Genomic DNA, 21096 nt, shown 5'->3' with positions numbered 1-21096 from the left:
CTCGTCCAGTGGCCGTAGTGCTGGCGGTTCGAATCCTGGCTAAGGTTGTCTGCAGTTAAAGCAGGGGTCGGGAAGCTTTTTGATGAAGAGAGCCATAAACAATTCATATTTTCTAATGTTATTCTTTGAGAGCCATTCTCCAAATTTAAAAGTCAAAATTCATATAAAGGGGTGCCTATGAAAAAACTATTTTGACATTCTTATGCAGTCGCTAATAAATGAGAGTATGCATTCCAGAAGAGTCTAAAAAATGAAGATTAAAGCAGCTCTAGAAGTAGTATCTGGTTTCTATATTTTAGTTCACAGGTTAGCAAGAGCCAGATCCACCCAACAAGAGAACCACATGTGGCTCCCGAGCCATAGGTTCCCTACCCCTGCTTTAAAGGGTCCTTGCGTAAAATGCTGAGCAAGAAACGACTCCAAATGGGCCTAATGATGCTTTCCTTGGTGTCAGCCACCCGTTGCTATATATAAATGTGTGTGAGAATGGGTTCACAGGTTAGCGAGAGCCAGATCCACCCATCAAGAGAGCCACATGTGGCTCCCGAGCCATAGGTTCCCTACCCCTGCTTTAAAGGGTCCTTGCGTAAAATGCTGAGCAAGAAACGACTCCAAATAGGCCTAATGATGCTTTCCTTGGTGTCAGCCACCCGTTGCTGTATATAAATGTGTGTGAGAATGGTTGAATGTGAGCCTCTGTAAAGTGTTTTGGGAACTATGATGGTGTTGATAAGGCTCTATGTAAGTGTACGCCATAGACCGTTTATTGAAGCAGAGCTGAAGTTAATTAACACAAACATTATTGACATTATTATTATTATTTTTTTTAACCGGCAGCTAGTGCAGGGCACGACAGGGACGTTTGGCTTCTGTGCCGATAAAGGAAAGTTTCCCAAACGCTCACATTCTTGGGAGCCGTAAAGCGCATCTGTTAACACTCAACTGGGAGGGGAGGACTCTCGCATTGGATAGTGGGAAACAAGAAGGAACAATGGAATGCAGAAGATTTGACGGCAGAATGCTCACCAAGTACGAGAAGCTTTCTTTGGACGTGCCCGTCCCGCTCTGTTCCACCTCCACTCGGACAATATCTGTCTCGGCCTGTGCGGATGCCTCCGTGATGCACACCAGTCTACAAAAAAAATCACAGGACATAGGGCAGTCTTTAACTTGACATTTCAGCAAATGGAATAATGTTAATCAAAACAATAAGATAACAATAGACCAGGCGGGATGAGGGTGACACGATAAATCTTGAGCATTTGGATTATGAACTCATTCATCATTTACAAGTGGAATCCAATAAGCCGTGCAATATTATGAGAGTTAAAGTTCAGATCAGCTCAGGCCAGATGTGTCAAGACACACAGGAGGCTTGTTCGCCAGCCTTCTGGCTGTCATTAAGTCCTGGGTATCATCGGGGATATCTCACATTCACGGCCACGTAAAGCAAACAGGAACAGAAACCGACAGAGCGGAAGGGGGCTAGTGTGGGGTTTGGGTACCGTGAATCGGATTCAACCTTCATCACGGTGAAGGGAAAATTTACAAATTGCATTATGAGATATGCATACAAAATTCCATAAAGTAGATGCACAGGACTATAAACTGCAGGGTTCAAAGCAAAGAAAAGAACAGTGTCACATTGTCTAAAATTTACATTAATCACCAAGCCCTACTAGTAGATTGCCTGTTCACTGTGTATATAATCTACTAAAATCCCATGTGTGCTCACTTGCTTACATCAACTATTAAAAGTTTTTGCTGGATCTTTGTGATGGTTCCAAAATTGAGGCTTTTTTAATGCAAATGTTCAAAGTCAGCTTCTTTTACTTTGCTTGATAGGAGTAGTTGCTTCCTTGTTATGTGGAACAGTGCAATATTAAAACAATAACTCTTTGAATCATTCAAAAAGGAACATTAAACAAAAGGAGAAATGAAATGATATGGGCAAAAAAATGAAAGAGAATCCTTTAAACAAAACACACACAAACTGATATGCTAACTCAATCCAGAGAAGAAAACAAATGAAAGAAAAAAAGGAAACAAAAGAGGAGGATTCACTAGATTTGCAGCAATAACTGTTTCCTTGTTAGGAGTGCAGTTGTTGTCGTTGAGGAGACCAATTCCAGTGGAAACCACCTCAAAGAACTTTTTTGGATCTCTGCTTGGAGATCTGGAGCATAGCCTTACCAAAATGGCATTCTTGTTTATGGCTATCATGCATTCCCATTCTGCCTTGGCGGAGGTTTGCATTCTCTCGGGTGCTCTTTTTTTTCCTGATGTGTGCTCAGTTTTTGTCCCAGACAGTCAGTCCATTGTTTTGTTCATTTTGGCATTTGTTGACATCTCTTTTATGTCAAGCCCCTAAGTTTCTCAAACTAAAGCGAAATATGTTTTGAGCTCCCCTGAAACCAGAACCGAGGAAGCGTGAGAAACAAAAACAACACACAATAATACAAGAGCCTGGTGCAGAACTACTTTGACAGCCATCAGTTCCAGCACGTATTAATTACAAGCATATAATTTCACAAGCGTGTAATGATCTCATATTCAAATTAGGTCACGCTTAGCTGCAATATATCATGTAAAGACAAAAACATGAAGAATGTGACACGCAAGATGCAAGCAGCACAATCATTGTCGTGCTTGTAGTGTTTAATGCATCTGACATCAACTATTTTTATCAATCATTTTGGACTTCAGAGTTAATATAAGGCTTAAGAAAATCCTTAGTCTGGGACATCATATGGTGTCCCATTTTTTAAAGAATCGCATAGACCTATATCTACTTTGACTGTTATTTTTAAACAACATAAATTTGCTCTACAATGCTTTAAATGTCTCAGACATGAGGAAACTCCACCTATTTCCTTGTTCTGTTGACCCACGATGTTCCTGTTTCACGCTCATTGTACACTTAAGACTTTGAAAAAAGAATTTAGGCAGAAACAGGTGTTTTGCTTTTACGTATGTAAAAGCTATTTCAATGGATGACAATGGGTTTTTCACATAGATTGATAGGATTGATAATAAACAACATTTGTATTTTCCTTAGCAAAAAACACCACAATTGAGCTTGGTAAAAGGGACCATCTAGAAATGGTAGTGGTCCATTAATTTAAAGAGAAAAAAAAGGATGTATTGTCCACATAATGTCAAGGCACGTGATTAGATCTATTTCCTTGTAAAGCCAGACCAATCAGCATGCAGACACTGTGGAGAAATATTTGCTTTTGGCTTCAAGCAATGTGCTGTTTGTGTGTGTGTGTGTGTGTGTGTTGAGTGACGTTCATGTCCTACCATCTTAGTCAAATGACATACACGCTCCAAATAGAACGAAGAGGAGCCAGAATGGAAAAAAATACATATATCGATTGCCTGCTTTTATTTACTTAAGCCTCACATGTAATTAGAAATCAATAATTTCATGTTTGTTGGATGAACATGTTTAAATCCATTCTAATTTGCATGAAATGGGGTCGACATTTTATAAAGAGTAATTTCCACCGCAATAACAAGAGGCGATCACGTTTCTGGTTCTATGAATTACGAGGTTGTGCTTACAAATTCTGGCTATGACCTCTCCTCCTTGTTTTCTGGTCACTCAGCTTTTCTTCAATATTCAAAAACCACGTTTGATAGCTTAATTTAAAAAGTCAGAAAATGTCTTAGTGTTTAAATAGTAGGAGCAAAATTGCAACAGTTTGCATAATAATCTGTTTTGAATTGGGTAGTTTAAAAAAAAAAGAATTGTGGTGTAATTTCACGCTTGAAGGGTGGAAATGAATGTAAAGACTTGAAATGAAGGTGATGACACAGGATCACATCCAATTACATCAAGCAGTCGGGAGTGCTGACGATGTCGGACGTGTGACATGTCGTGATTTGTGAACGTTGTACTTTGGTGTCACGACAAACAGCCATTTGGAAATAACGGCGCAAGATGAGCTCATTGACGGGGGTGGGGGGTATACGTACGCGCTTTGGGGGAAACGTTGTTGGTGGGTCACACCCTCACCTGCTTTCAATGCAATGATTGGCTTCACTGGAGCACAACCAGATAAACGCTTCCATTTGGGCTGCTCGTGGCGAGATCAAGTTTGAATGTTTTGGGAAAGTTGCTGACTTCCATTATGACTGCTGTCTCCATGGTTACAGTGCGCTCATCCCTGAGCTATGGAGTCATTTAGAGTGAGAAGCGTGCTGCATACAAAGAGTTGTGATAACCTCATGTATTAAAAATACAAATAGTTTGGAAACCACATCCACAGGTAAGAACATATAAGCATATTTTAGGGTTGGGACAGTGAGTAGCATCAGGTCTAAGTTCAAATATTTCTGTTTGGTTTATAACTGATCTATTTGTATGTTTTTTTCTTTTCTTTTTAACAATGTGGCAGCTAATGCAACCTTAATTTATTTATGGTTCTTGAAGTCAATATTTGTGGCTAGCATTGCGGCTTCTCATGGAGTTCACTGGTGTGTCAAGTCCTCAAGCTTTTCTCTTGTCCTGTGCCTGTCTTTTCTTTTCTTTGCTCGAGCTGAGATGTCAAAAATTCACATCGGACATCTCAGCCAAACTCGCATCACTGCCTGCCCCACTGACTGACCGCTTACCTGCCAAACGGTATGACAGGTATCCGTGACAACGAGCATATATCTCTTGTGCACATTTCAGCGGTTTTGCAAATAGGATCACACTCTCACTACCGACGTCTACAGATGGCACATGCAATTTTTTTATCATTGTGTAAACAGACATTTTTTTTATATATACCAGCACACATTCACATCAAGGGTTCTTAACGCACCACTTTACAAACTGCCAAACACCAGATGAGCAAGTGTTTGGCAATGGAGCCAAGAAAAAACGGTCCTTTATAGGAAGAAACCACAAACACAATCTGAACACTGTGGGGGTGACCGTCTGCTCCAAAAAAAACCTAACAAGAATAGCAAAAACAGCCAATAAAACACCAATAGTTCCACGATGTTGGGAAAAATTATGAAAATGGTAGGTTTCCAACATTACATCATCTAAACTCAAACAATAAGGAAAACTTACTCAACGGAGACCCTGTAGAGCTCGGGCAGGAGGGTACATGTAACGTCTCCAATATAAACTTTGACTACTTCAGCCCTGCGACCCAGGTTTTTGCCATGCACCGTCAGACGGGTTCCTCCGTCCACGGGACCCTTTAAGGGGAAGATCTGAAAGAAACGGATGAAAGGTATGCACAGTGGTCAAGATAAACAAACACAATAGAATGTTGGAATTCTTCATTTTACAAACCACACATTAAAACAAAATTCTCTGAAGCTCATCCATTTTGATTTGAGCTCATTTTCTTCATAATTGGACAATTCTTTGAGAATTTATCGCAGATTTCAATGCCTTGTAAATCTAAAGTGTGCCAAATACAGGGCAAGGTGCAGAATATATCATTTCACCCATAATTTTTAACCGACTGCTAGATGTCATGGTAATTATTATTGTTATTAATAAATGGTAATGCATCCTAACGAATGTTAATAGCTGCAACATGGCCGAATAAGCCGCAGAAATGGCTGAATGTTAAGACCAACCATATGTGTACATGTGCATCTAATGACCATAACAGAAGCATATATGTAACGGTAGATCCACTTTGGTAGATCTCTCTTTGTGACAAAACTCTGCTCAGAATTAGTCATCCAATTAATATTGTTGTATGACGTTATCTGTTAATATTACCATTCAGTTGAGATGTTGTTGCGTTAATGTTTGCTGCCAACGATAGGCAGCCAAACATGTGTGTCTGTCAACAAAAGCACTTTGTTACAGAGAGAGTAGAACTATATTTGAAACATTTTTTTCTTGTTGTGTTTAAAGAAAGAAATGAAACGGCAGGCATTCAATTGGTTGAGTGGATTTTTAAGTTGTTTTCCTAAGTCAGAAGAAAGGTTTCTAAAGAAAGTGGATATTATGTACTTAGTTGTTGGATTTGTTTTGTTAAATTCAATGTTCTCCACTTTATAATTTATTCTTACAAATGGATGGCTTTAAACTTAATTCAATATCACTTCTGCATTGGTTTGCATTCTGAAAGTGTAAAAAAAAAATATTAAAAAAAAAATGCACTGTTGCTTATGACCATCATGTTTTGCAGTATTCTGGTATTGATGTTGTCCGGACCTCCGCTTCTTGTTCTTGACTTGGCTGACTTTTTGGCTACCATTGATGAAGTCCAATCAATTGTAATTAGAAGGGGCGGCAGCAGATGAACCAATTAAGTTTTGAAGTGGATATATTCCCAATGGAGGAGGAAGGAGGTGAAGAATGATGCTGACATTGAAGGCCAAGTGCTTTAAGTGTCGAAGATTCATTTCAAAGGGCCTGTCGTCTCGGCGCCTAAATACTCGCATGCATACAAAGCCAAAACTTAACTGTCTAAGCCTCAGCTCATCTACAGAACATGCAAATAAAGAGGAGCTTAAGAGCCCCCTTCAGATCCAACAAGAGAGCGGCAGAGTGAGAGTGAAGGGAGGGCTGGAGAGCTGAGCGAAAGGTGCGTGAGTGCCAAACCAATTTGGGGGACACAAGTCGAGAGCATAGCTATTGCCGAGCCTGGACGTGGCCAATTAATAGCAGCCTCTATTTTCTTTCAGATCTTCACAGGTCTGCTATATTCTGCTCTTGTTCGCACTCTCGCACGTCATTTCAGCTCTTGCCTTCACCTCAGTTCGCAGCCAAAGAAGAGGATGTCTCGACTAAAGATAGCATCAGACGCACATATGGGAGAGAAATCTACCATCTTGCCAAAGCAACTTTTTTTTTTTTATGACCCTGCCTTAGCTGCGGTCACTGTGACACCGCTGCGTTATTAGGCCGGCTCTCCAGTGAGAATGAAAACAGCTATTATGTTGGTGTTGGCGAGAGGGCAAGGTACATGTCTGAATCCTGATAATCTGATGTTTCAAAGAGTCACAGTCCACACAAACGTCAGATCTTAAAAAGATTCTTCTTAAAAGGGACCACATATGGATGAAAATGTATGGTATTTTACAGTTGTGGTTATGTTGTGTCCACTGGTGATCTCCACATAAAAGACTAGCAACATGAAGACCAAAGCGATGATCCAATCAGGTTACCCAAGTGTTTGTGTGGTGTTGTCAAAACGGCCATGCGATTTTTCACATTTAACTAAATCTGATTGGAAATATTTGTTTTATTCTTGGACACTTCCTTGTACATCAGTCAAGGTTCTTCTTCTTTTATTGGCCTTACTATCTTTGTCCACGCGAAACATTGGCTTTCTTCATTCACATGAAAACTTTTAAATATGTCTATTGAACATATTTACTAATAATCATTTTGAAGTTGTGTTTGTTAGTGGGGCATCCAAAACTAGCTAAGACCAAAACTGAAACTGAAAACTTGAGACCAACACTTACCAAGACAGTTGGTAGTTGACGCCAAGTCTAGACCAAGAACCATGACAAAGCCATAAAAAAACATCTTATAAACGTTAAGATGTCGAGCGGTTAACAGTTATTCTTTGTTGTTCACTTGGGAATGAGATGGGTGGGGGGGCTCAGGTAAAAATGGTCCAATCATGGTTTAGTGTGTATATATTGCCTGAGGGTCTTACTTTTGAATACGGTGCCAAAACTCTGGTGAAAAACACAACCGCACGTTTTATTTGACAGGAACTACAAGACAGGAAATGATTTCAATGTTTTGGTGGTTACAGTACAGCAGCCTGTGAGGCCACCCGGCTGTTACCTACGCCACATACTTGTGCACACTGTTCATGGTGTTAAAAAGACAAAACCGCATACCTTCATACACATGCGACGCCCACACCCCACATTAACATGAAATGCACAGAACGTGGCGCGCCGGGGAAGCCAGGCTCCCTACAGAGCTAAGCGCAAAATACATCATTTATTATAAGCATTTCAACGGCGCTCCGCCATCAATGTCGGCAGTCATGCTGTTCATTTGCAACTCTTACAAGTCTGTGAGGTTTGATTTACGGCTTAGCCTCCGCAGAGATCACACGGTGAGAATGTGTCGACACAAAACCCCGTTCAGAATGATGACGCCATTGCTTTCTTTGTTTGCACGGCTATGGGCCCGATCAGATCTTGTTTTTATGGTTTGTTTGAGTCTCCTGGAGAAGTCCCACCATGGAAATCAAAGAGGAGCCGAGGACAAAAACAGGAAAAGCATTCTGACTCCACGGGACACCGCTTGACTTCTACAGCCTAGCTGCTCTTCATCCTGCCTACTAGACTCCGCATGCCTGATTCTAGTTTAATGTCACATATTAACTATTTTTAGGACGTCCTGTCTCGCACATTTCTATTGTTTTAAATAGTGGATGAGCTCACGGATAGCATGGCTGAAGATTGAATTAGTCGAAAAGAGACAAAATGGAAGATTTGGGGCAGGTTTGGCAGTGCCCTTCATCAAGTAACTGGGGCTTTGCTTCAGTTTGAAATGGAGGATTAAACTTCTCAAAGACTCCTTTTAGCAGAACTACAACATTAGTTTTTTGAAACAAAAGTTTACTTTTCACTTTTGCTACAACTACAAACTAGTTTTGCTTTAACTGCAATTCATTCTTTTGTATGAGTTGAATAGTAAATTTAGCAGCAAATTTGCAACCATGTGTTAAGGTTGCTTGTGTGTTTTGCCCACTTTGTTGGACATATTTGTTCTCCCGGCATGGGGCTTTTATCACCAGGAAGTTCAGCCCAATTGGGGATCATATGAGCCGTGCTTCCTAACCCTTCCCTCTGGATCTCCACTACAAGCAAAATGGATTCTCTCTACGAACAGTAGATATGCTAATAGGACGAATTAGATTTATGTAGATCTCAACAAGTAGGTATGAATTGACCTTTGACCCACCGCCCATTGAGTTCCTATTGCTGAGTTCATTTAACAAAATTACTTTGAGATTGAAGGTTGTTTTCTTCGGTATTGTAATGATTTAAAAGCAAAATTTTACAACGAGAAACACTTGCCCGCTTCAAGTTACTACGAAGAGCTCCCCAAATTTCTCAAATAATTTACCCAAATCATTGAAACTTAGTGTTCAGTACCATTGACAATTGTACAGCGGACAGTCAGAAATGGCATTCAAGTTGCCCGTCAAAATGCACGGCCACATAGGTAGTCCTAACCCAAGGGATCTGCGGCCAAGGGTAGCTTAACACCTTTCACTACCAGATTGATGAATGCCTTTCAGATATCATGTGAGCAGCTGACAATGGACAACACGACAGGATTTGAACAAGCCCATGATTGACTTTTATAGCTCTGACACCGTAAAGAGCTGTAAAAGCAAGCATTTGTATTCAACTGCGATCTTACCTTGTGGATCTCAGGCGCAGGACATTGCTCTTTGATGGGCTGACAGTCATCCCTCAGTCCACAGCTGTTTTCACACCAGCCGCAGAGGTGGCCCTGATCCTCGCGACCCCAGCACTGCGAACAGTCTCCGCTGCCTACGCCACAGTTGTACACCTCCACTAAGGGAAGGTAACAAACAGTTGAAATTAGTTTTCTGGCTAACACATAGAAAAGTGTCCAGTCCATGAAATAAACAGAAATGAAAAACAAAAGATCAACAAAGATAGCATACAAAAATCACATCACAGTCCTCATCATCGGCATTGTTGGCAAGAAAACCTTTTTGAATTCAGATCCTCCCTCAATCTTGAAATGTGCCCTATATTTTGCCAGTAATCCAATGTGAAATGTTGTTATGTTGACACGTCAAGACAATGATGCTAATGCCTTACAGGCTCAACTATATGCACTGAAATATTCACATTGGAGCACTGTGACCTCTGGTACGCTATTCCAGCTGCAAATATCCTGCCGTCTTGACCACCTGTACAACCTTTCATAAAAAAAAGTGTGAGAAAGCAACAAATGCTGTCCGTATGTTGGAATGCCACATTAACAATGGAAACCAGATGTTTACATAGTGTAGAAAAATGGAGATGCTTTCGAGAGAGACCTCCGCATCTATCAGTTTCACCTACTGGGGGAGGTAAATATAGGTTTTTTGGTGGTTATTTTGCTTCAGGATGAATTGGTCTAGTGGAAAAAGCTCTGGTGCAAATGCCTCTTCAGAAGTCGAACGAGTTGAAGTATCCTGGCAAACTCTTCAAAAATTGACCTCGGCAAAAGATGATGTTTTTGAGAAGGGTCTGACCCCAAAGATCTCAATCAGTTTAAAAATGGATTTATGAATCTGAAAAGGAGTGCAAATAAGGGGATCTCACTATTTTGCCATTTAGCAAACCCAAATGACTACATTCATCCTAATTGATCTAAAACAGTAAAAAAGTTTAATCTCATTTCATGCTTTGCATCGAGGGCTGACTTTTATTCTAGATTGCCACGGGTCAAAGTCCTTTTCACTTTTAATCATTAAATCATGCAGGAGCGAAACCAAATGTCAACAGAATGTGACCGAAGCGGAGCTGTATATTTCCCTCATTTCCCGATTAAAAGTGTTTTCTTTATTTTTCTTCTATTTCTGATGACTCAGCTCTGTAAAAAAAAGACACTTGTCACGTCCGCTAAAGTGAGCTGAAATTTTCACACGGCCTTTGTGTGCGGTGCACATCTGGAAGGTCTGGCATGTAACTTGAGTGTGACGGCAAGCCAAACTCAACAACTCCTAACGCCCTCTCCCTGTTGTCATGGTGATATGCGTGAACTTGCAAGACTTGGGAAAGCACACTTTGATGTGTGTCATCATCATCATTATGTGTAATTAGCCCCCAGCTGAATATAAAATAATGCTAAATGACTGCTTGTTGTCAGATTATGTGTTGTAATACACAAAGTACTATCATTAAGCGTGAAGGACAGCTTAATCGGGTATGTCTCAAAGTAGAGAGGGTATTTTTCTTCCATTTAAAAAACAGAAGAAAAGAAATCCAATCACAGCACTCATTGTTTTTGCACAGGTGACATGCATTCTGGGAGCAGAGGTGGCAGCTTGAAAGTTTATAATTACGCTCTTGAGGAAGGCTTTTTTTTCTTAGAGGTCAGGATGATCATGTCTTACCGTTGATCGGCTGGGGGCTGTCCACAAAGGTGCCCTCATTAAGGTGGCCTCTTCTTCTCAGGTTGAGCTGGTACATGTGAGTCCTCTGATTGGTGGACAGCTACAATAACACAAAAGAAGTTAGCAACAGGAGCCCATCTGCATTCATACATACATACTGTCAATCCATAAAAAGACGGAACCAGAGCCACTGGATCCTCACCATCCATTAGTGAAGTTCACTTTTATCCTGTCATCCATCTACAGTCCATGATTGCTTTTTGACCACTGATTTCCAGTGTTTCTTTTTGCAAGGTTGGCTTTGAGGTGACTTTATTCAAAGAAAGTTACATTTTCTTAAGTTTATTTCTTGCCATTCACTCACAGGTAGACTATGTTACTTCAATTTCAATGGACAAAAATGTCCTGTTCATTTTTTTAACCCTTTCACGAAAAAATATTACCCATTATAAAATTTTACTTATTATTATGACAATTTTCAGAATTATTAATACATTAATGAATGAAGACTAGTGAATTAAATGAGTGTTCTGGGTTAATAAAACATAAATTCAAAATTCGTGCATGACTGAGGTTTGGTTCTCTTGAAAATGAAATAGGTTTTAAGGAAAGCGCATGGTATGGAAATTCTGAAGACATCAGTACACTTATTGGCAGATTTTTATTCAAGATTCTTTAAATTTTTAAAATGGAAAGTTTCTTATAAAATATATGTATTTTTGGGGGGTCCTGGATCCATCTGAAAAAAATCCTCAATATAATTACATCAGTCATAAGTTATTTACAGACGTCCATTATTTGCACGGGCTCCAATTGACTTGTGAATACTGAGAGTCGACTGCATTTTGAACCAAAATTCTAATGTGGAAAACATTGAAACTATCATTCAACAGTAGTAATCTCAATTCTAACAATTTTGCCACTTATTGTACTTGTCGACGAGCCTCGTTTCCTAAATCGGCAAGAGCTAAAGTGCTTTTGTTTCCCAAATGGAATTGGTTGCTAATTGTTGCCACTTACTGTCACACCGATGCACTCCACAGTCGAGCTGTTCAGCCATGTAGCTTTGTACCGTGGTTCTTTCCCAAAGTCGCACTCCAGCTCCTCCCCCTGCAATGAAAAACACTCCCGTTAAACCAGCCCTGGTAGTAAACAGTTTTTGGCAAAGCACACACATGTTGCAGTGGCTGGAATGTTCATTCAAGCAAGTTTGATGAGCCAATAATATATAAGATTGCCAAGTGTCTGTTGAGATTTTTCATCTATAATCCGTATGAAGCGTGATTTATGGGTGTGTGCTTGTGTGTATGTTAAGATTCTCTCACTACGTTTGTCCAAACCGTGCAACATACAGAGTTGAATTTTTTTTTTTATGGTGGCCAGAAATGGCTGTTGGGTCCTAATAGATTGAATTCCTTCACCTTCTTTAAGTGTGTAAACTCAATCTTTTATTTGTTAAAATAAAACATTTGTCAAACAAGGTTTTTTTTTTAATAGCGCAACAATTGTCTTTTGGCTGCTTGTGACTAATAACACAAACAATAAGAATATGTCAAGGCAGTCTCACCATTTGACCCAAACGTGTTGCTAAGCGTATCAGTGAGAATGTTTATCACAGTTTATTTAAATATATCCAAGGGCCGACCCTCCCCTGCTGTGCCTCCCAGTGAGAATCAAATCCAGTTTCACTCCACAAACTCCACAAACAACTGTGATTCGCCATTGCCTTTTCCGCAGAGACCAAACCAAAGGAACACAAATCGAGCGCCGTGTTGACTTGATGAAGGTATGACTCAAAGTCGGGTTGGATCAATCCAACTATCGTGAAACCCAACAGTCGTGAGAACGGTCACTTTCATTCAAGCTACCCCGAGGAATTGTGTCTGTGTGAGTGTTTGTGTGTAGACGGTTGTTCATGGCGCCAAGTCTGTCACCATAGCAACACCCCAGGAAAAGGGCTCAAAAAAGGCCAGCCAGGTTGACAAGGGGCTGACAATGCCTGGCAATTTGTCTGCCAACATTGTGGGAGCACCAAGGCCTCATCAGTGAAAGTGATGATATTCACACCAGGACTGAGATTACAAAATTGAGTTGAATTTAACAGTATAACTAATCAATTTTCAAATGAATCCAAACTATTTGGGCTATTGAAAAAATGATTTAGAGGACTTGGCATAATCTTTTAAACGCTGACCATTTATTTTCCAAACTGCTTATCCTCACAAGGGTTGGAGGATGTGCTGGAGCCTATCCCAGCTAACTATGGGTGAGGGACATCTTGATTCTGTGGCCAGTCAACAGATGTTTAATGATGATCTCTGTACAGATGTTACAAAACAAGCTACATAAGAATGAATTTGCATTTGAGCATTGTCAATTTGGATAAAACTGGAGTACCCGGAGAAAACCCAGACTGGAGACTATGAAAACTCCACGGAGGAAGGTTGGAAGCCACCTGAAATTGAACCCTTGATCAATTTTAATTCGGTCATACATTTGACTTCTTCCCAGACTTATTTAATCATGTAAAGAGGTTATTTTATGATATACCTGTTTGCCAATGTTTTGCACCCATTGTCTTATTTTTGGAGGCACCAGCTGAAATAAAATGATGATCTAATCCAATCCAGTCTGGGTGGCGTGCTGACATAGACGTAAAAAACATGCTCGCTCGTTTGTTCTGCGTTTTCCCGACCTGCGTGTCACCTTGCCGTACTTTTGAGCACTCAAGCAGCGGCAGGCAAACGCGCATGTGTGCCACGCTCAGCTTGAGGCCAACGCAGCATATGCTCCTATTTTATTCCAACAATTTTCACAACACATATGCTGGCTACAGGCCAGCTTCCGAGTGGGAGCACGTGTGCACGCGCAGTACCTCCTGGACGTTCCTCAGGGAAACGAGCAAGTCCCGGGACGCCCCAGACGATGAAGGGGGCACCTCTGCGGCCGCCAGGCTTGGACAGGAAGCGGCGTTCTGCGGGGCGGGAAGTGACATACACACGGCCGTTAGTAAAGACAATAGGTGGGCCGCGCACATCCGCAAACCAAAATACTTGTCCTGTTTTTCTAGGGGAGGAGGAAATGAGTGGGTGAAGTCCCACTTGGAGGGAAACAACAGTGGCTTCAAATAGAAAGACGATGAGGGATTGGAATAACAAAGGCGCTGGACGCAAAGGCGGCCTCAGCACATCGGAAAATAGTCACCCCACACCCAAAATTGATCTGTGTCATGTTTAAAAATGGTTCCAAACCCTCCTAAATAAAAGCAGGACACATGACAAGTAAGTCCTCATTTTGTGCTCCCAAACACAATGACATCTGATTTCCTTCACCAGTTTAACCGAAACTAATTCCTTCCTCTTTTCTAAGTGTCTTGTGATGCGAAACCAAAGCGTCAATGTTAAAAAGCGAATCCACACAAACAACTTGACCATCCGGTGACCAGAGTGACTTTAAGTAACACTTGCCCGTCTTGAAGATCTGCGCTTGGTCAAATTAAGGGTTTTTGTGATTTTAGAGTGGATGTGACCACACAAGAGAGACACTTAAAGATACTATTATTTTAGGTAGCAATGCATGTTTTCACAACAATGTAGGCCTGTAGTGGCTATAATAAATGACCATTTTGACCAATTTTAGGCAGTATTTCAGTAAATCTGTGCATTTTTGGGTCATTTTTTGAAGAGTATTCTGTAGCTATGCATGTATTTATGTTATTCTTAGTGGGTATTGAGTAGCTCTATGTGGATCTCGATAAACATGAAGACAAATGTAGTGTCTCAATAAATTTGAGTTTCGGTATTTGATGTGTGGTTTTACCAGGAATTATTTGAGTATATCTATGAGGGTTTAGATTACTTTTAAGGTATTTATTAAGTTTTATTATTTGGGTAATTGTTGGAGTGTTTATATTACTTTTTGGAAGCATTTGAGTGCATTTAAGAGCATTAAGATTAGATCTGAATATACTGTATTTTTGCACACAAAAAAAGAGGATTTAGTTGAATTTAGGGAGAACTTTGGTAGTAGGTATGTATTTAGGTCACTTCTAGGAAAAAAATCATGTTCATCTCAAAGCAATTAGGTAACGAGTCGTTTATTTGAGGGAGTGTAGGAGTATTTAGGTAAATTTAGGGAGTGTTTGAGTACATGTATGAGTGTTTAAGTTACAGAGTAAGTGGCCACCTGGTCCACCTACGCAAATCACTGATGGTATTTGATGAGGATATAATGATTGATATCAGACCTCCCAGTCCAAATGGATAGGACATAATGGAGAATGAAACTAGGGCATTCACTGACGGTCCTTTTTTTGTACAAATAGATAGGATGTCGAGAGACGTCAATGGCATATATAGCATGCGATGGAAAAAATGATTAAGTTGTGAGTTGGTTCAGATGACTACTGTGACCTGCTTCTCCACATGTTGCCATATGAAAATAAATCAGAAACAGGATAGGAGGCCTCTTGAGTCTGTTAGTATGAACAGAACATCAACATGATTTTAAGCTTGTCTTTCCAATTCCAACATGTGCTTTGTCAATCAATGTCATAACTTTTCCCCAATTCTCCACACCCGGTTCTCTCTTGACCCCAAAGCCTTCAGATGTGTCTGGCCTCCCACTGAACTTGTTAGTATTCCATGATCCTGAGGGCAAATGGTGGAACTCACCTCTAAAAGGTTGTGCTTGGTCTCATCTTTGGTTGAGACACACTGGTGTTTCTCTGGGTCCCAGTAGCATTTCCATGTTGTGCTCAAGCAGCTAATGCAGCTGTTGGACAGAAGCAAAGAAGAAAGGTCAGCGTCACTCACACGTGATGTCGCAATGAGCAGACTTCGAGTCCCTGTTTCAGCCTTTGCATTTGTTGCACAAAATCAGCTTGCAAACTGATTGCAAAAACCAGAAGAAAAAGAAGAAAAGGGGAAGTGAAGATTAGTCATGGTGCTCATTCCAGAGTTACGACACACTCGGGTAAAAGTTCGATGTGGACAAAACAAAGCACTTCAGTGTGCAAAGCAAAAATTCTAACGAATAAACACCGGTTCAGAGCAGAAGTGAAGGCGTAAATGAGCAAAGGTCAGATGTCAAATATAATTTACTTCCATTTCTGTAAGTTGACTCATTACAAAATAGATAACGTGAATAATTTGGTAAGAACAGCTACAGAATAAAAAAAAGACAAGAAATATGACTTGAGGCCATTGTGGTTATTATATGAGGTGCACAGACATGGGAAACGACGCTCAATGTTTTTCCAGCGAATGATACACATATTGATCATTATAAATGCCATCAGCTGGATTGGTGGAATAAAATCGTAAATATGTTTATCCGTTTCCTGGTGCGTGTGAATCTTTACTGTAATCACCTTCCATGGAAGAAAATCATGGTTTATTGTTTGATTTTCTTCCTAATAATTGTGTCTCACTCCTTGCTGTCTATCTGCATCTGCAAGTGTATGTGAGTGTGTGTGTGTGTGTGTGTGGGTGGGGGGTGTTGCCTCAAGGAAAGACAGATGTCCCACACCAACAATGATAGAGCCTCCAGTAATAGCGACACTCTTGCAAGGGTTCAAATTGGAAGGACTGAAGTGTGTGCCCACTTGTGTGTGCGTGTTCGGAGTGGACTGACAACGTGTAAACGAAATACGTCACTTTTTGTGTGTGTGTGTGTGTGTGTTGGGGAAGTGATTAGAAGCAGACGGACTCCTCCAGGCTCTTATCAGCTGCCGCGTTTCTGTTTTCACGGACACTCTTTGTATCCAACAATAACCTGCAGACTACAACACACACCAACACACACAAACTGTTTTCTCACATGATTGCTGCACTTACAGGATGTGAAAATTAGGAGCAGGACACTAGTGGCTACTAGAATGGTTTCAACACCTTCGAGAAGAGATTGGACAGGAAGTCACTCAATATGTTTGTGTGATAATGCGAAATTGGTATTGGTCTTGAGACATTTTAGTGATGTTTTTTGTCTTGAGTCGCCAAAACCGTTTTGTTTCTGTCATGAATTATCTTGGATTGTCTAAGTCAGGGATGGGCAAACCGGTCCTCGAGGGCCACTGAGGGTGCAGGTTTTTATATAGCACAGACAGTTTAACTGATGAGATTTCTGCAGAAAACAAGAAGCACCTGACTGCAATCCACTGATTGTACTGGTAGGACACCAGATTGGTGAAAAGGTGCCCTCTCAAGGGGTTGGAATAAAAAACCTGGAACCCACTCCGGCCCTTTGTGGAATAGTTTGCCCACCCCTGGTCTAAGTAGACCCTCTTGTCTCAATCTTGTCTTTTCTCAGTCTTGGTGGTTTCAGACTTGACTCTATAGCACTCAGGTTCTTGTCCATGTCAAGGTTTGTTGATTTAATCTGGACTACCCAAAAGCCTTGTGTTGTATCAGTCTTGGTTTGTGTCATTATGTCTCGGTCTTGTTTTCAGTCCTGCATTTTTTCCACCTTGCTCTTGTCCACGTATTCGTTCCACTTCTTCGCTACCACTGTCAAACATTGTGGTCTTTTGTCGACATATGAGTTGTGTTCTTGTACAAGTCTTGATGTAAGATGATGTGGGTTTGTGCACAACCCTAGACCTAACCTAGGGCGCTTTATAGCACACCTGTCAAGTTGGGTGATTACAATTATAGATTGAACAACATCATCAACATGAGTATTTCCTTTTGGTGAAGACTGAAGATTAATACCTTTACGATGCCGCCTACCCTCCCATAGATTCACCCACCCACATATCCGCCACCACCAACTCCCCCCAGTCAACATGACCCTGCGCACTCACACACGGCACACACTAAATACACAAGCCGGCCTGCACTCTCAGGCCCTCTCAGTGGACACGGCGGTTAAACACACATCCTCAATCACGTCTCCGTCAGCAAGAAGCATGTTCAAGAGAAAAGATCACTTTCACAGGGACAAAGAGCAGAGCCGAGACCGGGGAGCCCTCAAACGCGGCTGGGCGAGGAAAGGGGGAAACAATATAGAGGTGCCAAAACCTGAGTAGCCGACACAGAAGCAAAACACTGAATGTGTTTGTTTAAGAGAAAGCTAAAGAGTGAGTGTATTTGCCTGCATGTGTGTGTTACTGAGAGACTTTAAGAGCGCAGGAGGATGGGGGGCAATTTAGGTACATGTCCTACTCGGGTGGTTGAGAAATGTTGTGCTTTGGTTCCCATTAAATCTACTTTGAACAGAGTTGAATGATGTCTTTGAACACACACAACAGACATAAACACACACACACATTGCGAGGCACACACCTGCTCCTTAATGATTGAAGTACAACAAGCCTGAGAGATTTCTCGTGAACGTCTTTTTACGACAACATCTGCCTAATGTTTATCCTTAAAATACACAAGTGAACATAGCATGATCACAACATGACGTGTGTATTTAATGAGGGATTCTAGTTAACACACACATACTTACACACACTGTACACACACACATCTGCAGCACATATTTTCCAAGTTTACAAATACAATTAGTCCGATCAGATAGTGATCATGTGTCTGCAATTCCCTGTTGAGGTTTTTCTCCTAGGCGCAAATGTAGTCCGTAGAATGTTTGTGGTCAAGAAGAATGAAGCGTTCCATTTGTTTTCTTGGCACTAATCTGGTTGTCTAATCATTGCTGGTTCCATTGTGGCTAGGGAAAATATTACTTGGGGTTAAATGGAGATTTACTGCAAATTGATAAGATTTAGCACAAATCCCTCAACTCCTTAATCACAAAACCAGTATTTGAGTTGCAATAAATGTTGAAATAGTAACAATCCATGCATCGCAGATTCAATACATGTCATTTGTCTCTACTGAAATTCAAATCATAGGCATTTATTCAAGTAATAAGCGTATTCAGGCTTCATTATGAGATGAGAAGTGGGTCACAAGAATCTCTTTAGGGATTATTAAAAAAAACACCCTGATGTGATTAAAATCCGATAAAGGAGCCGCTCAGAAGTTTGCGAAGCAAATCTCATCCTGTGTGGGCGCCGCTCGACTCATTATCACCTTTGCTGCAAGCCGGCATCTAATTTCACACCGGAGGACTTTGGGGTGCGCGAGCGCAAATTGGGTGAAGAATCGCACGTATCCACCTGCGAGCGGCGTGCTTCGCACCTTCATGGCACTTCCCAAAGCAAAGAAAGACCGCACGCCCAAGTGGTTTCAGTCTTGACACCTCAGTCAAAAACACGGCTGGCGCAACGGCCATCAGATAAAGCGGATCCTTTGACATCTGGCTGGATTGCCTCCAGATATGAGAATACCCTCTCTGCGAGCCCCTGGCCTTCTTGACAAAAACAAACATCAGTGTGAGCGGCCAGACGTACATATCCAATTTCCTTTGGCTTAGCGTTACAGCATATTAATCGCACGTTTGATCCCAAGCCGGGAAGTCTTGAGCGAGCCAAATCTAAAAGAAGCCCTGCACGGGAACGTTACAATGCTATTTACCCACTGGGGCCCAAATATTACAAGCGGGGGGTGGGGAGGGATGGAGCTGAGGGCAGCGTGGAGATGAAGAAAATGCTCATTTAACTTTACCCGGTGTTCAGAAGCCATCAAAAAAGTTGAATGCAACGAGGGTGCCGAGCCTGGACATCAATGAGGAATACATACTATTTGATGGGAAAGGCTTAAAAGTGGGAAGCACTTAACAAACATACCAAATTCCAAGAGACTAAGCTCTTTGTACATTGCGCGTATTAGCAGAGTGGGTCCACTGCAGTAGCGTAATCTGTAACTGTGGCAAATGTGTTCATAAATGTGCAGAAACGCTCCCCACGCTGGCTTGTAATCAGAACATTTCCTGCATGAGTTCCAGCTCAAGTATGTGCACGTCAGACGGAAAGAATCAGCTGGATGAAGGCATTGTTGCGGTCCGAGACCATAGTGAATTGAAACGTCTCCTGCTGTGGGCTCTGTTTTCGTGTCAATATTTACCTTTGACAAACAAGACTAATCACAGCCATGTGCCGCATACAGTTAGTTCATGCTAGCGTGGGAGAAGAGGTGACGACAAACTCACGAGGTTTTGGGGTTTATTGCTCCAGTGCTCTCACAGTCGTAGATGATGAAGTTTCCAGAAACCAGGGATGTGCCGTTCACTTTGATTGTCACAGAGGCCGTCCGATGATCTGCCCAAATAAAAAGCAGACCAACAATGTAACAGGGAAACAAACACATCTGCCCGAATGTTCTTCTACAAAGTTGACTTTATACTGGAGTGGTGCTAAACAAGATGTAAAAAGTCAGAAAATAGAATCCTAAACATTGGAGTGATTGTTTTAATATTTTCCGAGATTGAACCGTGTTAATTAAATACATTCACACATTTTTCAGGCAAAACTATAAACTTTATGTGAAGTTTTCACAGTCTCCTTGTAAGATGCTAAAATGTACTAATATATTTTTCCAACTATAAATTGTAATGCCATATAATTTGCCCCAGCCAAAAAAAAAATGCCAATAGGGGGGAAAAGTGGCACAAGATTAGAAATAAAGTTTTTAAAAGGATTTACTGTATTTCAACATAGAACATGAGTAACATTAAATGTTACAGCAATAATAAAACAGGCTAAATAGACGTCTGTTACTGTAACCAGGTATTCATATAACTACACCCAAAACTACATAGCTTGTTTTTTAAACTGTCAGCCTCACTCAAAATTAAAACCAGATCCTTTAAAAAGTCTTTTTAACAACTCCCCCAAGTCCTGGAAAAAAATAAGCACTGTAGGCATGCTCTCTTTCTTGTGGTAGTCGGTTTGAAAAACAAAACATAAAAAGAACATAAACAGATAATGTTCTATGATTTGTTGTCATTAGTCCAAAACTATATTTTTACATTACATACTATATTAGAATGAAAGTAAAATTTTTCACAAGCTCCTCTTTTAGGTGAAATGTAGAGCAAAACAAGCTTTACAGGAGATATTGTGTCTCCCCTCTATTGACAATCTGTCATGGTCATGTCAGCGTATCGAAGA

At 40.9% G+C, this 21096-nt stretch overlaps 1 protein-coding gene across 2 annotated transcripts in view; it reads right to left on the bottom strand.

Annotated features, from left to right (window-relative positions):
- The window catches only part of plxnd1 (plexin D1), a 76663-nt gene that overhangs the window by 34015 nt on the left and 21552 nt on the right, over window positions 1–21096 (bottom strand). For both annotated transcript variants that reach the window (XM_077717165.1, XM_077717247.1), the window contains 8 exons: window positions 20136–20244; window positions 15755–15854; window positions 13957–14055; window positions 12102–12191; window positions 11082–11181; window positions 9368–9525; window positions 5069–5214; window positions 1027–1132 (listed from right to left, as the gene is read on the bottom strand). In XM_077717165.1, coding sequence (XP_077573291.1) covers window positions 1027–1132; window positions 5069–5214; window positions 9368–9525; window positions 11082–11181; window positions 12102–12191; window positions 13957–14055; window positions 15755–15854; window positions 20136–20244 — 908 coding nt within the window. The remainder of the gene's footprint in view (window positions 1–1026; window positions 1133–5068; window positions 5215–9367; window positions 9526–11081; window positions 11182–12101; window positions 12192–13956; window positions 14056–15754; window positions 15855–20135; window positions 20245–21096) is intronic.

This window comes from Stigmatopora nigra, chromosome 1, assembly GCF_051989575.1.
Source record: "Stigmatopora nigra isolate UIUO_SnigA chromosome 1, RoL_Snig_1.1, whole genome shotgun sequence".
Lineage (NCBI taxonomy): Eukaryota > Metazoa > Chordata > Actinopteri > Syngnathiformes > Syngnathidae > Stigmatopora > Stigmatopora nigra.
This window is presented reverse-complemented; position numbering and strand designations above follow the sequence as displayed.